Below are 17711 nucleotides of genomic sequence, written 5' to 3' on the forward strand. Positions count from 1 at the left end.
ACCCAGGAGGCTGACTTAGGAGGATCACCTGAGCCCAGGAGGCCGAGGCTGCAGTAAACCATAATTGTGCCACAGCACTCCAGCCTGGGTGGCAGACCCTGTCTCAGAAAACACAGCAAAAAAACAAAAGATAGCTGATCTAGATTAGGGGTTAGAGAAGACTTCCCCAAGAAAGTGAATGTAGTCTTAATTTTAGCACAACTAATGTCAATTTATATTGAGGGTAACCCCCAAAAAGCCAGAAGGACAATCTCAAGAGCCATAATCAGTCATTAACAGCAAAAATGGTAAAAATAACCAACATTTATGGAATTCTTACTATGTGTCAGGCACTGTGCATAGCAATTTGTATTCATTATTCTGTTTTGTTCTTACATCTCTTTATTGTAGGCACTATAATTATCTCCATTTCACATTTGAAGAAACTGAAACTTAGAGCGGTAGGTTAAGCAGCTGTTCAAAGTCACACAGCGGTAAGCAGTGGAGCTGATATGACACTTGGGTTGTCTTACTCCCGAACCTAAGACCCTTAACTACCGTATTCTGAGTTTAGAACAGCTGCCATGATTTCAAAGGATGTAAAGGCCAGAATCTGAGTGATAAGCCATACCAGAGCCTAGAGCAATGTCCATGTCTGAGAAGGAAGACTGGGAATGAAATTCAGGGTTCTTGGGCTCAGATTGGGATTTTAAGACAGAGGAAGGAGGAGGGATCCAGAGTGGGCACAGAGCCTCAAGGCAGTGGGGGAGAATGGATTCAGGGCAGTGGGGGAGAATGGATTCACTCTCATCAAACCCTGGGGATCACTACTCATCTCGTGAATGGGGTGTCTGTCTTTGCACTAGGGATAGAAGTAGTTTTTGCTATTCACTGGCAAGGTTTTATACAGCTGATGGTTATAAGCCTAAAATTTGAAAAAGGGAGTCCTCATATGTTCTAAGGTAATGCAATGCACCTCTTTCTGACAATACAAACTGGTAAATCAACGCTTCGTAAGTAATCTGCTGATAAAATCATGTCATTATTTAGTGTCTGTTACCTGTCATATACTTAGCACCCTAGGAAATTGATAAATTGGTGAATAAATGCTTGCATAATAGCATAAATGAATAAATTCGTGAGAAAAAAATGATGCTTGTATTCCTGAGTGCTTTAGCAATGGGTATCCAGTCAAATAATCTAATGTGGTAATTGAAAGAAATTATGTGAACATAAATTTACAAGCAAAATCATGAGGATGTAACACTGTCAGACCCCATTGAAAATTGTGATACATCTAAATGATGTCAAAATGTTCCTTAAGTTTATGTCTATCAGTTTTCTTGAACCATAAAGGCAAATAATAAAAGCATACTTTCAAAGATATATATTCTATAAGATTTGGTATATTTTATTGAAATTAGTGTAGATATTAAAGCTATCAATAGATAGCTTTAATCAGTAGGTAGCTATCAATAGATAACTATATCAGTGAAAATGGTGGAATAAAAAACTCCAAAACTCCACACCTCAATGAAATCAATGAGTATCTGACAAAAATTGTCAGGATCAACTTTTTGGAATCTGGAAACTGTTCAAAAGTTTTCAGCAACCATGGTGTACTTATTTTTTAAAAAGTTAAATATCAGTAACAACAGCAAACTTTGCAGCATTTTAACTTGCCCTAGTCCCATACCTGCTCCCCAGTAGCCTTGAAAATAACCCCACATTACCAGTACAAATACTAGTACTCATACCAGATGGATCAGAAAAGTCTTCATTTACAAAGAGTTGTCACTGGTTGATCTCACTGGTGGCTCCCTGGAAAACCTGCTCCAAAGGCTTGTCTTATCTCATGTGAATCAGAACTTATCCAATACTAAAGCTGCTATCTGGAGGCAGAAGAGTAGTTGGTGAAACATTTATAGACGAATGTTTTAGTCACTGCTATGACTGAATAGACAGCCACTGGCCAGCCTAATCCTAAAGAGGAGTAATTCTTCTTGCCTCCAACAGAAGAGGTGGGAAAGTTTGATGCAATTATGCAGAAGTGCAGAGGTAGAAGGCTGTGGAGGCCTTTCCGTCCAACAACATTTTTATTCTTTTGAAGTAATAAGTGAGGTTCTCTGTTGAGAGAAGGCAAGAGCATGAGGAAGAATCAAGGGTAAGTGTGAGATGTTTGAACACCTGCCTTAGGAAACAAGAATAGAAACGTACTGAGATCAAGCAAAAGGATTGGCAAGCAACATGGAAGACCAGTTCAGGTGGGAAAGTGTGTGACTTTATTGGCTCCAGTTTGCATGGTTGTACAATCTTCTTAGCAATACTGGTCAGCCAAGAAACAGGAGTGGAATTAGTGGGTGGTTAGTGTCATCTTCTTGGAGGTGAAACAGGAAATTAGAAAGAGTAAGCAATTGAGTAAGATAGTTTGAGTATCATTCAAGTGCATGAACACCAGATTCAGCCTGTATAGTAATGGAAATTGTCAGTGAGACTGCCAGTCTAGAAAAATAGGTCCTATTAAGTTTACAAAGCGAGTTTGGAGAAAACTGGGTTTAGGAACAATAAGAAAGTGAGAGCTTGACATAAAGATCAGAGGATAATGCTATTTGTTTTTGCACTGAGATAACTAAAAGACTAGAGACACTGGGAACCTGACAAGAGATATTGGCAGGGACTGCCTCTGAAAACTACCAAGACCTGCTTGGAGATTTGTCACTGGAGCTTAAGCCAGGAGCCGGCAAGAGGAAGGCCTACAGAGAGCAAGTGCTTGCTGAGAGCTTTGACTAGAACCAATGGTGTGACATGCTATTGAAAGTAGGAGACAAGATATGAGGCTGAGGAAGTCTATATAGCCATTTATCCAACACCCCAATCTTATTCTCCCTTGACCTTCTAGCTCAGTAGAGATTCCTGGCCTAAAGAAAAACAATGAATGTAAAATTTCCCCCAGGAAACATAGTAAACTTAGATGCCCAGAAAGTTTTATTGGGAACACAAGCCCGGTACAGAGGATCTAAAGCTGCTTGCAGCCTACAGATTCTGTGAGGTGGTAGGTTGTGGGAGAAGGATTATATTATACAGTACACAGAAATTTTAGTGGCCTGCTAAAAGCTGTCAGTGACCCACTGGTGTCAGAACTTCAGGTCCTCATCTCCTAAAGTAGTGCTTTATGACTGGTGTTGGATGTGTATTTTATCTACTGTGTTTGCACAGATATCCCAGTTCATTCTACCTTATTAGGGAGGGTAATGAACTGTCTCTTAATCAGCCATGGGAACAAATTGTAGTAACCAGAAAGCTACCTGAAACGAAGATTAAGTATTGTTGTGTTTTTAATCCTTACATTTAAAAAATCAAGTATAATGCCTCATCAAGTCAATACACATTCTAGTAAAAATTTGGGAAAATACTTGTCAAGCAATCAATGAGATGCAGTGGTTTCACCATCTCCACTACCACTAGAGGTCAGCACTTAACTCTCAATATGGTTCTGTATAAGGGAAAAGACCAATTCTCTGAAACGATCATCATCTATGGTTCCTGTTGTTATCTCATGCCATCTGTCTTGAATCACAAAGGTGACTGCATCCCAGAAAACAAGAGAACACTCAAACAATGGCTGGGGTGAGTGGCTCAGATATTCCATCTGCAAATGTGAGAAAATCATAGGATTGTGTAATGTGGCCTTCAGTGTGTCCTCAGTGGGGCCTTGCTGGTCAAAGTACTTGAATCATGTACTATGGTAGCAGGTGTTTCCGAAATAATTACACAGCAGGGGTAGCACTGGCATCATAATCTGCAATTTGAAACCAAATGGTGCCCTGAGCGTTCTATTCTGTCCCTTATCAAGGACAGAAACTAATCCTGGCCTAGTGGCTCCTGAGTCCCTGAGCCCTACTAGCACTCTCAGCCACATACTGTACTCAAGCTTCTTGGGGGAGGGCAGTTGTACTGGGTGCAAGTGCATGAAGTGGTTGTAGGGGGTTTGAAGGATTGAGGGGCTTATCAAGGGAAGAAATATGACCACAAGAGGCATTAACACATAATAAGCTTTGCTGGGTGTTGCTTGGGTACTCAGACATGGCTGTGGGAGAGGGGCCCTCAAAGCATAAGACTGTCCAAGGGCTTTCAGTGAAGGGCCACCAGCCAGGAGAGGAGGGTGAGGGAACTTCTAAGGAAGAGGGGGTCAAAACAGGTGCGTATGGGTCTAGTTATGTCATGCAGCAGCATGGTAGGTCTCGGAGTCAGAGTGCTCCAAAGAACCATAAAAGTTTGAGGTCTTATAACCACAAAGCTCTATCTTATCAAGGGCCAGCAGAAGTAGAGTGAGGTTTTGCAAGGTAGGTAAAGCAGACTGACTCTACAAGGCTAGAAATCTGATGGTTGGGCTACTTTTTAGATAATTGAATGTGTTAAATAGACATTTCTCAAAAAAAGATATACAAATGGCCAACAGACATATTTAAAAATGCTCGACATCACTAATAATCAGGGAAATGCAAACTAAAATCACAATGAGATACTACCTTACTCCTGCAAGAATGGCCATTATTAAAAAGTCAAAAAACAATAGATGTTGGCACAGGTGCGATGAAAAAGGAATGCCTATACGTTGCTGGTGGGAATGTAAATTAGTACAACCACTATGGAAAACAGTATTGAGATTTCTTAAAGATCTAAAAATAGACCTACCAATTGATACAGCAATCCCACTACTGAGTATCTATGCAAAGGAAAAGAACACAGTATATCCAAAAGACACGTGCATGCATATGTTTACTGCAGCATGATTCACGATTGCAAAGCTACAGATCCGACCTAATTGCCCACTGACCCATGAGTGGCTACAGAAACTGTGGTATAGATACTTTATAGAATACTACTCAGCCATAAAAAAGAGAAAAATAATGTATTTTGCAGCAACTTGAATGGAGCTGAAGGCCATTATTCTAAATAAATAACTCAGGAATAGAAAATAAAACACTGTATGCTCTCACTTATAAGCTAAGGGATGGGTACACAAAGGCATACAGGGTGATATAAGGGACTTTGGGGACTCAGAAGGGGGAGGGTCAAGGGGGGAGGGATAAAAAACTACGATGTGTACTACTCAGGTGTCGTATGCACTAAAATCTCCACTATACAATTTACCCATGAAACAAAAAACCACTTGAACTCCAAAAGCTACTGAATTTTTTTTTTTTTGAGACAGAGTCTCTTTCTGTCGCCAGGCGCCAGGCTGGAGTGCAGTGGCGCGATCTCCACTCACAGCAACCTCCGCCTCCCGGGTTCAAGCAATTCTCCTGCCTCAGCCTCCCAAGCAGCTGGGACTACAGATGCGCGCCACCACGCCCAGCTAATTTTTTATATTTTAGTAGAGACGGGGTTTCACTATCTTGGCCAGGATAGTCTTGATCTCTTGACCTCGTGATCCACCCACCTCGGCCTCCCAAAGTGCTGGAATTACAGGAGTGAGCCACCGCGCCCAGCCCGAAATTTTTAAAATATTTAAGAATAAATAAATAATTAGATGTATGAAAACATGACTTTGATGCTGGCAGGCTTCTGAGTTACTGGGTTTCAGCCAGCAGTGAAGAAAAAAAAAAAAAAGCCAGGGGCCAATACATAGAGTCTGTCTTTGGCTCATTTGTGTAACAGCATGTAAGGCCTTCGGTGAGATTAACATATAGTTGAAAGAAGACACCAAAGACACAAGTGATCATCAGGAGTTTCCTGGTTCTCACTGACTAGGTAATTTGTACCAGTTGTTCCTCCTGCTAAGAGCAACAAGAAAAACTGAAAGAACACACATGCGTGCGAACCCCCCCCCCCCCCCCCCGCCACCTTTTTAAAGCATTTGAGAGTAAAGAATTACTGCTAACTGGGCCCTGATCTTGGAGAACAGAACCTGAAAGGCTAGGCAGGACTTTAAAAACAATGCAATAGAGAAAAAAGGAGAAAACGTGGACGCTGGCCCAACAAGGATGAAGATCCTGCAATTTTATTGAGATTCTGAAGTGCTGTCATCCCGGAGAAAGAAAAAACTAGAAGGAAATAATCTGTGGCTGGCAATTAACAACCGTGCCCCTGGTTTTCATGTCCTTTGTTGTAAGTCATAAATCTGGGATGGCTCTCTGACCCAATTTAACCAATAAAATACTGCAGAAGTGAGGCTGTGCCTAAATCTTAAAAAGGTCTAACAGTTTCTGCTTTTGTTTTAAGCTAGCCACCATTCAAGAAATTTAACAACCCCAAGAACATCTTGTTGTGAGAAGGCTCACCTAGCCATGAGAAAAAGCCACGTGGAGGAGAACAGATTTCCCCAGACAGCAGCCCTAGCTGAGCTCCCAACAACAGCCAGCACGAACTTATCAGCACGTATATGAAGCCATCTTGGGAGTAGATCCACCAGCTCCAATGACATTTCCTCAGCCAATGCCAAGCACAGCTGAAAATTGTCCCCACCAAGTTCTGCTCAATGACAACACTGGAGCAATCAAATAAAATTCTTGTTGCTTTAAGTTACTAAACTTTAAAGTTTACTGCAGCTTGTTACAGAGAAATAAATAACAGGAACACCAGTCTTGTATGAACTGCAACTGAACTTTGAGTCATCTGAGTAGCCAAAAAAGTCTTGATCTTTAGATTAAAAAGAAAAACTAAAAGATAATTTTAGTTTTGCAAAGACCCCAGACATCTGAAAATAGGAAATAAAAATGCTTTCTGGTTTAAGATAAAATCTTCTTAGTCCTCAAATTCTTTCTTAAATATGTTTTAATGCAATGCTTGTCACAGGAATAAGCATACAAATCAAGACAATATGAACAAGAGTTAGCAGAAATGAGATAATAGAAACAGAACCATGAGGATTTTAGCCATTTGAATGATCAGATACAGATGTTAAAATAACTATTTACAACCAATAAGATAAAATATGAGATTGAGAATTTTTTAAAAAGTCCTGAAAATTATGAAAAGGCATATTCCAGATTCAGAAAAGAAACAGAAACTCTGCAACAGAAAAATACAACCACCAAAGTGAAAAACCCAAAGGTAGGGATTACCAGGTTTGAGAGTTGACTGGAAGCTAGGTCAGAAGAAAATAGCAAGAAAGAATTACAAAGGATGGAAAATGAAATAGATTTTAAAAATAGAAGATTTATTAAGATAAAAATAAAGAAGTTTCATTAATAAGAAAGAATTAAAAAAGGATGGAAAATGGAAAAAGATTAAAATATAGAAAATTCATTAACTTAGGTATAAACAAGTGGAGTCTAAAAAGGAAAGTAGAAAAAGAATGGGGAAAAGCCATTTGAAAAAACAGCATGTCTATTTTCCAGGTCATGAAAGATATTAAACCACATATACTCAATAAAAGCAAGCAAAATAAATACAAAGAACTCTATACCCAGGAACATCACAGAAACACTTCCAAAATCTAAAGCTGTAAAGCCTTTATAGCAACCAGAGGAAAAAAATACAGATTACTTTTAAAGCCCAACAATTAGACTTAACAGCTGATTTTTCAACCAAGATAGAATAAGCCAAAAGACAGTAGACCAAAATCTTCAAAATGACGAAAGAAGATAACCAATAACCTACAATTCTACATCCAGGAAGGTTTTCAAAATTGAGGTGAAATAAAGTCATATTAAATTTTTTCTTAAAGAAAACTGTGAATTAATCCCCAGTGGAATTTTCACTTAAAGGAGGTACTCAGAATGTTTATAGACAGAAGGAAAATAATCTCAGATGGATGGTCAGAGATGCAGGAAAGAACTAATGGTAATAAAAATGGTAAATATGGCCGGGCACAGTGGCTCACGCCTGTAATCCCAGCACTTTGGGAGGCTGAGGCGGGTGGATCATGAGATCAAGAGATTGAGACCATCCTGGCCAACATGGTGAAACCCTGTCTCTACTAAATACAAAAATAATTAGCCTGGCATGGTGGCACATGCCTGTAATCCCAGCTACTTGGGAGGCTGAGACAGGAGAATTGTTTAAACCCAGGAGGTGGAGGTTGCAGTGAGCCGAGAATGCGCCATTGCACTCCAGCCTGGGCAACAAGAGCAAAACTCCGTCTCAAAAAAAAAAAATGTACATACATACAAATATTAATTGTATAAAATATCCTTAAATGCTAATTTCATGAAAGAATAATTATTCAGAGCTTAAAAGACTCAGAGAATTAAAGTATATGCTACCAACAACACATAAGTTGAGAAGGGAGTAACAGTGTCCTTGCTCTAAGATTTTAGTGTTATTTTGGAGGAAAACAAAAGTACATTAACATTAGTCAAGGACTTTGAAATCTCCAAAGGACCCTGAAAAGAATGATAAAAGAATATATAATTTTCAAACCAACAGGGAACAAAGTAGAGTAATGAGAAATTAAACCAACAAGAAGGCAGGAAAGGAAAGGGAAAAGAAATATGAATATATTTTAGAAGGGACAAATAGAATATGATGACTAAACCTGAAAAATATCAGTAGTTATATTAAAAATAAATACAGACAAAATGATTCAATTAAAAGAAAAAAGTCATTCTGAATAAAAAACTGACACCATATGGTTTTTACAAAAGACACATCTACTATTTAAGAATACAGAAAATTTGAAAATAAAAGGAGGGGCAAAGATGCTATGCAGATGCTTATCCAAAGAAAGCTGTATAGCTTTATCAAAATTAAACTGAAGACAGAAAGCATTACTACAGATAAAGAGGGACAGGATACTTCAAAATGATAAAAATTTGATTCACCAAGAATATATAACAGTTATAAGTTTATAGGCTCCTAAAACACATGGCCTAAAATATATAAAGCAAAGAGCTGACAGAACTTTAAGGAGAAATCTGCAAACTTACAGTCATAGTGGAAAGTTTTAACACACCTGGCTTGATAGATCAATAAAATGGATATCTTCTATATCCATTTTATAGAAGGATATAGACTATTTGAACAAAACAATCAACAAACAAAATCAAAAACTATAAAAACAAAGTACCCAATAGGAACAGAATATATATCCTTTTCAGCACACATGAAACATTTATAAAAATAAAAAGACATAAGGCAAGACTCAAATTTTAAAGGATTTCAGTCATACCAAATATGTTCTCTAACAAGCAATGCAATTACACTACAGAGCAAAAATTTTTAAATAGCTGGATATTTTCCATATATTTGAAAATTAGGAGGTATAATTTAAAATAACTCATGGCTAAAAATAACAAACCATAATTAAAATTATAAAAGATCTAGAATTCAATGCTACATATTAAGATGTGAAATGCAGTCAAACTATTACTCAGAGAAAAATGTATAGAGTTTAATTCATGTATTAGAAAACCAAATCCAGCAATAAATTTTGAGTTTATCCCAGAAACGTAAGCTTCATCTAACATTTAAAAACCAGTCAATCACATTAACAGACCAAAAGAGAAACAACATATCTTCTCTATAGATGCACAAATAACATTTGATAAAATTCAACATCCATTCACTCTTAGTTAATTCAGAAGAAGGATGCCTGTTACAGCCACTTTTGACATCATACTGGGTGTCTTAGCCAGGGCAGTATGATAAGGAAAAAATGTAAATGATATAAGGATTTGAAAAGAAAAAAAAATCCAATGATCACTTGAGATTATATAATTGTGTATGTAGAAAATCCAAAAAAATTTATAATTTAATAAAATTCCGACATGAGCTTGGGAAGTTAGAAGAATGGGAAAAAAAATCAACATACAACAGTTATTTCAAACCTACGTATAAAAATAGAAAAAAATCTTTTTATCTGCAATGAATAATTAGGAAAATTTTTATATGTCAAAATCTCAAAAAAATTAAGCTCCCAGGACTAAATCCAAGAAAACAGACATAGGACATAGAGGTAAAAATGATAAAACTTTAAAATTCATTAAAAAGATCTAAATAGGTGGACATATTATACACATCAATCTCCAAATTAATCAATAGAGTTAATGCAATCACAATAAAAATCTCAGTAGGGTGTGTGTGTGTGTGTGTGTGTGTGTAAATTAACAAACTAAGTTTAAAATTCATGTGGACATGCACAGGACCCAGAATAACCACAGAACTCTTGAAGAACAACAATATGGAAGAATTTGCTCTTTAAGATATGAAGACATATTTTAAACCATCATGTGTAAGAGTGTTATTGGTCCAGAAATAACCAATTAACCAATGGAGCAGAATACAGATCCCAGAAATCCAGGGAAAGGATTTTCTTTTCCTATTAAATGGTGCTACAATAGTGGAATATCTATATAAAATAAGTGAGATTAGACACCTGCCCTCTACCACATTACAATGTCAGGGTATAAATGGGCCATAGATTTCCATATAAAGGGAAAAACTATAAAGATTTTAGAGTTATAGAGAGTTTATAGAAAAATATCTTCCTGAATTGAGGAACAGATTGGTTAATCCAGGTAAATTAAAATAGGGAATTTCTGTTCACCAAGCAATATCATAAAGCAATACAACAAGAAAGCCCCAGAATGGGAGAAGATATATGCAATACATATAACTGACAAAGAATTCATATCAAGAATATGCATTTTTTAAATACCACAAATTAACTTTAAAAACCAAACTAAAAAACTTGTAAAAGACCAAAATGCATTTAGAGAATATCCAAACAGTATATATAACAGCCTCATACACATCACGAGATTGATAAACATGAAAATATTTTAAGAGCTGGGACATCATGGTCAGAATCGGGCCTCAGGTGATTCAGAGACTGGAAGAGAATGGTAGGTAGTAGTAGTAGTCTGATTGCATCTTAAAGTGTTGGATGGGGCAAGGAAGAGAATGGAGCAAAACACTGCAACTCTTAGAATTATGCCACTGCCTCCAAATAGGAAGATCTTGAGGGCTTTAGATAATTACAACTATAAACCACACGTTTATCGTATCTGCTACTAATTAAATTCACGATGCATTTTAGTTGAAAGCTGTCATTAGATTTTGAAGAGAAAATTAGAGGCATCGAATGCTATTTCTAATATTAGCTATAGCCATGCCACATTGACAGGTGACCAGGAGTGTAGGGACATTTGAGTTGAAGACTCACATTCTGGTTGAATATTATGTCACTTTAAGTATCAAAGTAGAAATGACAACGGATACCTTTAACAATGCATAGGTGCCTATTCTATTTAAACATACTCCAAGCACTTCCTTAAATCCTACCTTCCATAATTGTTTCCTTGTGCTGTGGACAACACGCAAGACGGTGAGGCATTGCACGACCACCTCCTTGACAGTTGTGGAATTTTGGCAGCTATCTCTGCTTACCATGTTTCCCGAGGATTCCTCAGAGCCAAGAGTATCTGCCAAGAGGAATCAAAATGTTGCTGATGACCAGGAATTGGATGTGTTACAAGTGGAGGTATTCCAGCTCTCCAAATTGGCCAACTCCATTGTTAGCAGTGTGATTAATGGATTGGGTGCATCTGCCCTTGTGAGTTGACAAAGATCCAAGCTGCTTAAAAAATGACAGGAAGCCACCCTAGAAACAAGAAAATGTGTGCATTTGCCAGAGATCTCTTACTTTTTTATTTTTTATTTTATTTTTATTTTTATTTTTGCCAAGACTGTGTCACTCCAGTCTGGGAAGTAAGGAAAATTTTGGTGATTAAAAGCATCCTGATGCTGAGCTCCTTAAATTTTCATCTACTTCCTAATCATTAATACTTTAGTTCCTAAAATAGATGTGATTTGTTCCGTTTATCATGTAGATTGATTTATAAGGTATACTTACTCTCCTGTTTTACTTCGGGACTTACATTACTATTTTTAAATGAAACAATTTAATTTAAACTGATACAATAAACAAAAGCTTAAGGTGTGTTCCTACATAGACCTATGATAGGCACCATAGAGAGATGAGCCAGGTGGAATTTCTAGTAGAGTCCCTCAGGAACTGCTTTCTGATCCACAGAGGAGAAGGCCTTCTGCCCACAGGTAAATTTCTATAGATTAGTAAGTAGAAAGGTCTATTTGGAAAGAGGCCAAATATGTATTTGAATACAAAGGAAGTCACAGTATTTGTTCAGAAAACCAAGAGAGAGTTAGGACTTGTGGAAGATTAATGAAGGGTTAATGAAAGATAATTTTGTTCAAGAGAGACTTTTTTGATAGCTGAGTTGAACTTTTAGAATATATGTTGTGACGTTCTGTTAATTCTGGAAAGTTCTTCTGGTACTAAAAGAAAGTATGATGTAAACTGGTCCGGTTGCTCTTAAAGGTCTGTAGGGGTGGGCTACTGATAGCCTCTCGGTAAAAAGAAACTTTGCATATTTGCCATCAACAAATATTTCTCAGACTCAACAGTCATGCAGATACTGAAAATTCTTCTGGAAATGTGAGAGGAGAAATAGTACTATTGTGCCTGTGCATTCGAAACAAGAGACACCATTTAGTGAAAATGTACTTATTAGTTTATCACTAGTCTGAAACTTACCATTTCACAGTATTTGCATGAACAAAGAACATACAAATGAACAGTGTCTTTCTAAAAGGACATCGTCCATTCTTGTCAAATAACAGTTTCCTTGTTTTCCTTTTATTTTAAAGAAAATTGGCCCTGAAACACCATCCAGACAAGAATCCAGATGATCCGGCTGCTTCTGAGAAGTTTAAAGAAATCAATAACGCCCATGCAATACTTACCGATGTCTCAAAGAGAAGCATATATGACAAGTACGGATCGCTGGGACTCTACGTGGCCAAGCAGTCTGGAGATGAAAATGTTAGCACCTATTTCATGCTGTCGAGCTGGTGGGCAAAGGTGAATCTGAATTTCCTTTCTGCACAAACAATCTCTTGTAAGACCGTGATATTAATCACTCTTTTAGATTCCATCTCAAAGGAAGTATAACCTTCCTGTTATTAAACTCTGGTAAGTAAAAGGAGATAGTGCTTCCACTGAAAGCTATTATTTAGGATCATTTCTGGTTTAGCTCATCAAATAATTGTAAGATACAACATGATTTTAAATACTTCTAGACATTAATTATATTTGAATTTGGAGCTTCAGATTAATTCTTTATAATGACTAATTAAGGACTGAGTCATTGCTCAAAACCAAAAATAATTTATTAGTGTGACAACTGCTTAATAAATTATTATGGGGCAAATTTAGCCATGTCCTTTACTATCTATAGCATAGGCTACATCAGCAAACATAATACTGGGGAGAATGAGTGGTAATTATGTCAGACTCAAATGGAGCCTGCTGTGAGGTAGAGGAGAAGGAAATGAGGGGGAAAAGGTAAGAATTTACTATTGGAGGACAGAGAATTGGAGAGGCAGAGATGGGAACAAAGAGCAAAATGGATATCTAGTCAAGCAAAAGGCGACATTTTTAAGAACTTAGTACAATCAGAATTGACTTTTGTGTGGTAAATTTTGTTTGGTTTCCTAGGGATCTCTAGTACATATAAGTTTGATGATAGTTTTTGTTTGTGAATATTAATGTCCTTGTCTTCTGATAATAGTATATTTACATATGGGTCATGCATGTAGTCCATCAACATATGTCGTGGACAGTTCACATTCATGTAAGTTTCAATACACAATAATAATTATTAAATATCTAAAAAGGCAGGATTCATGCTTGTAGTATCTGATTGCTGTTTTCTTCCACTAAATCTGGCTAAATTGAGTTTTACTTATGCAGGAAGACAGAGAATATGTTTTTGTACATCAGCATGCAAAAGGAGTCTTGCAACCTAGCCTCATTTGCTTGCTATAATCCTCAGAGTTCTTTTTCTCAGGGATACCTGGAATTCCCATTTGAAACCCCTTTCTCTATTGCTAAAGATTGGGAGAGAGAGAAGTTCCTGTCGAGCAGATCTGGAACTTGGAATGCGAGTGTACACACTGACAATATCATTTATGTCAACAGATTGAACGTTCATAGGATAGTGAACAGCACAAGCTTCTGTGAGTTTGCGTGGGAACCCACCCTCCAGGCATGACACTGTTTCCATGGGAAGATACTGCAGAGGCAGGTCCAGATGGTCACGCACAACCACCTGATTGCATATCAGGGCCTGCCTGCATAAACATGAGAATAAATTTCCTTGCTCAGGAAGGGGACAAAATTGATCAAAATTCATATGGACAAGCACAATCTGCCTAAGTAGTGTGAGAGATAAAATAATTTCTGTTATGGTTCTTCAAACATAAGGCCACACAAAAAAATCTTTTCCTTCTCCTTGTGCCAAAGCCCATCAGTTTCATGGCACCCATCAGAGTGGCCCTGCATGTAGCAATCATGTGTTAAATATGCACTACATGAATGAATCCATGTACCTAAAAGATATGTATTTATGAAAATATTAGACACCTACTTGTGCCTAGTACTGTGCTAAGCACTGTAAAAGATAAAGCAAGATTTTTTTTTCTTTTTTTCTTTTGAGACGGAGTTTCACTTTTGTTGCCCAAGCTGGAGTGCAACGGCACAATCTCAGCTCACCACAATCTCCACCTCCCGGGTTCAAGCGATTCTCTTGCCTCAGCCTCCTGAGTAGCTGGGATTAGAGGCATGTGCCATCACAACTGGCTAATTTTGTATTTTTACTAAAGATGGAGTTTCTCCATGTTGGTCAGGCTGGCCTCGAACTCCTGACCTCAGGTGATCCACCCACTTCAGTCTCCCAAAGTGTTGGGATTATAGGAATGAGCCTCTGCGCCAGCCAAAGCAAGGTTATTTTCACAGAAGGCAAACAATCAGGTTGGAATAACTAAAGAACAAAACAGTATATGAATGAAAAGAAAAAGTTCAGAAAAGGGAACAATATGGGAATTGCATAATAAAAACAAAAAGGACAAAAATAGCTGAAGAAGGGAGGAGTTTGGGGCAATGGCTCAAGAACACCACATGGGAGGGTGTGAAGACAGTGGGGCAGAGGGTGTTGCAGTTGTTTTCAGAGCAATTTACCTAAGACTATGAAAATGTAAATTTTCTATAGAGAAGAGATTATATGTTTGAGGATGTGACTGAAGCTCCCCTACTCTGAGCCATCAGAGGCTCCACCTCATGTGGGGCAAGGGTCCAGGGCTAGGAAGCAGGAGTGGGGCAGATGAGGGTCGTCAGCATCGAAGATTTCTACCTTAAGTTATTGAAGAAGTACACAGGCATACAGGTCCTCTTTATCCCTCTTGCTCCCTTAATAAGATAAAATCCGTGTTTCAATTGAAGGTGTATAAACCATTTTTTTCTATTTCAAATTGCATATTTTTGATAAAATCATAAATTGATTTTGCTCAATTCACAAAAAATGGACTTTTTATAACCAGATTGGGAGAATCAAGAGTTTCTTTTAATCTTTAGCTATAACAAACTTAGCAAGCAAACCTTTTATGTTTTTGGGGAAATCCTGCCATTGTTCACCAGGTAGAGCAAATCATTTGTTTATTTATTACTTTATACAATCATTAACTCAGCTGGTACCACATACCAGGTACTAAATCCTTAAGTAGGAGGAACTGAAAGATGACTAGCTATCTAGTTGACAATGCCAGCTTGCAGGAAGCTCAGAGTCTAGTACAATGAAACAGACCTACAAACTGATGATTGTTCTAAAAATATCACTTAAAGAAAGCAGCAAAGTAGAAGTTTGCATGAAATGCAATTGGGCACAAAGGAGGGAGTCATTGTTTTGGGCAGGATCAGGAAAGATGTCATAGAAGGGATCTTTAAGATGAGTCTTACACACAAGGTGGGTATTTTGTTATATGACTGGGGATTTGGGAGTTGGACGTCCAGGCAGATGAATGCCTGTACTGGATAGGGAGAGCAGAGCTATAAGGCAAGGAAAGGCAAGAACAGGGCTGGGCTGGTGCAGGGAAGCACTGGCAGAGCCGGATCACCATAAGGAACTTGGCTGTATCTGAGAGGCAGGAGAGCCATAGCATGGGTTCAAGAGAATGTGTATTTTGGAAAGTTCACTCCATCAGCGATGCACAGCGTGGATTTAAGGGAGGCAAGAGGCGAGGCAGGGAGGCCAATTGGGAGGCTGCTGGAGTATCCAGACAAGACATAGTGAAGGTCTGTTCTGCAGCCTGGCTGGCCAGGATAGAGGCATGAAAGAGGATACAAGAGACTTGAGGAGAGACACTCTCCAGGATTTGGTAACCAGCAGGAATGTGAGTGTAGGAGGCGGAGGTATCAGACAACTCATTCTTTATCATTCTGGTGAGAATGATTCAGTTCCCCTTGCTACCACTAGAGGTTTTGTTGGTTGGTTTTTTGGCTTTTGTCTTTCCTTGCTTTGCTCTTAATAATGATCACCATATAGTTTAAGAATAAAAAAAGAAATGCCATACTTTATTACTTTAGCTACAAGCAATTTCTTCTGGGTCTAATTTATAGGCAAAACTTTACCAGGAAATTGGTTTCCAAGGAAATGAAATAGTTCTTATGTGGAGTAAGGATGAGGGTGAAGAAGTGGCCTGTGGGGTGAACTGTGAAGTCTTCAGGTCCCTGGGGGCACCTGGGTGCAGACTTGATTTCTGGGGTTCTCCCCCCACCCCATCACCCTTCATCTTCATTTTGCTTTGCCTCTGTTTCCCTAGACCCTGTTTGTTATCATCGGCCTTTTGACAGGCTGCTGTTTTTGCTGCTGCCTGTGCTGCTGCTGCAACTGCTGCTGTGGACGTTGCCGGCCCAAGTCATCGGTGCCAGAAGAGGACTTCTATGTGTCCCCAGAGGATCTGGAGGAGAAGATCAAGTCCGACATGGAAAAAGGTGGAGTAGGATGAGAGTAGAAGTAGTGGGTGTCCATTCACAGGCCTGAGCAAGCACCAGGTCTCATGGGGACAGCTATCACTAAAGAAGGAAAGCTCCCACAACCAAATGGGTGGAACCTCACAGAATGCCAGCTTTGGGACAGCATCCGGGGAGAATAAAAAGACAGATCTCTTTACCAGGCATAGAGAAAAGCAGGGTCTGGGGCCATAAGAAAGCAAATCATGAAATATGCTGATGATGAAACAAAGCAAAAACAATTCAGGTCTCATACAAGAGAGTGAGCACTGGATTCAGGGAGGATTGGGTGAGAATGCTCAGGGCAGGAGAACCAAGGTAGAAACTTGTCACAGAAAAAAGCATTTCAGCTGGTTCCTTTAGGGTCTTCTTTGAAGTAGAAGAAGGTGGACATCAAAAAAGTCACCAACCCTTGACTTTGCTTCTATTTGATGACTTGATTATGAATTTGGGTGAACTAGGAGAGAGAAGTCCTTCTTTCCCTGAAATGTAGCTTCTTTCAAGAGTAGCCTCAAACCAGCATGAAGAATGGGACTATTTGCTTCGTTAACCCACCTCCATATGTCCTGGTGCTGAGATCTCGCAGGATTCACAGCACCAGGAATACTTTATGTCCTCTGGAAATGCTTTTGTATAAAGAAGCTGGGGTCAAACGTGCCATTGTCCTGCTTCACCTTACAGCCATGATCCTCTTGTCATTCTCTCCCGTTATTCTCTCTCATAGTTATCCTGGATTACAGACTTTATCACTGAATCTCCAAAAAACCTAGTCAGTCAAATAAAAAAATTACTTGATAATTTAGACAGTGGCCCATTTTTGTCAGAACTGCTAAAATTAGGAATAGTGTAGTTTTCTGGACTGTATTGTGCTCTGATTCTTTTGATCACACTGAAACAGAAACTCCAGGTCATCAAGCAT

At 38.4% G+C, this 17711-nt stretch overlaps 1 protein-coding gene across 7 annotated transcripts in view; it reads left to right on the forward strand.

Annotated features, from left to right (window-relative positions):
* DNAJC5B (DnaJ heat shock protein family (Hsp40) member C5 beta) overlaps positions 1–17711 on the forward strand; it is a 74526-nt gene that overhangs the window by 41394 nt on the left and 15421 nt on the right. For 6 of the 7 annotated variants that reach the window (XM_035276712.3, XM_035276708.3, XM_035276709.2 and 3 more), the window contains 2 exons: positions 12595–12808; positions 16603–16774. In XM_035276712.3, the coding sequence (XP_035132603.1) occupies positions 12595–12808; positions 16603–16774 (386 nt within the window). Of the gene's footprint in view, positions 1–10481; positions 11408–12594; positions 12809–16602; positions 16775–17711 lie in introns of those variants that run through there. The other variant, XM_035276715.3, reaches the window with a different exon arrangement.

This window comes from Callithrix jacchus, chromosome 16 (genome assembly GCF_049354715.1).
Source record: "Callithrix jacchus isolate 240 chromosome 16, calJac240_pri, whole genome shotgun sequence".
NCBI classification, from domain to species: Eukaryota; Metazoa; Chordata; class Mammalia; order Primates; family Cebidae; genus Callithrix; species Callithrix jacchus.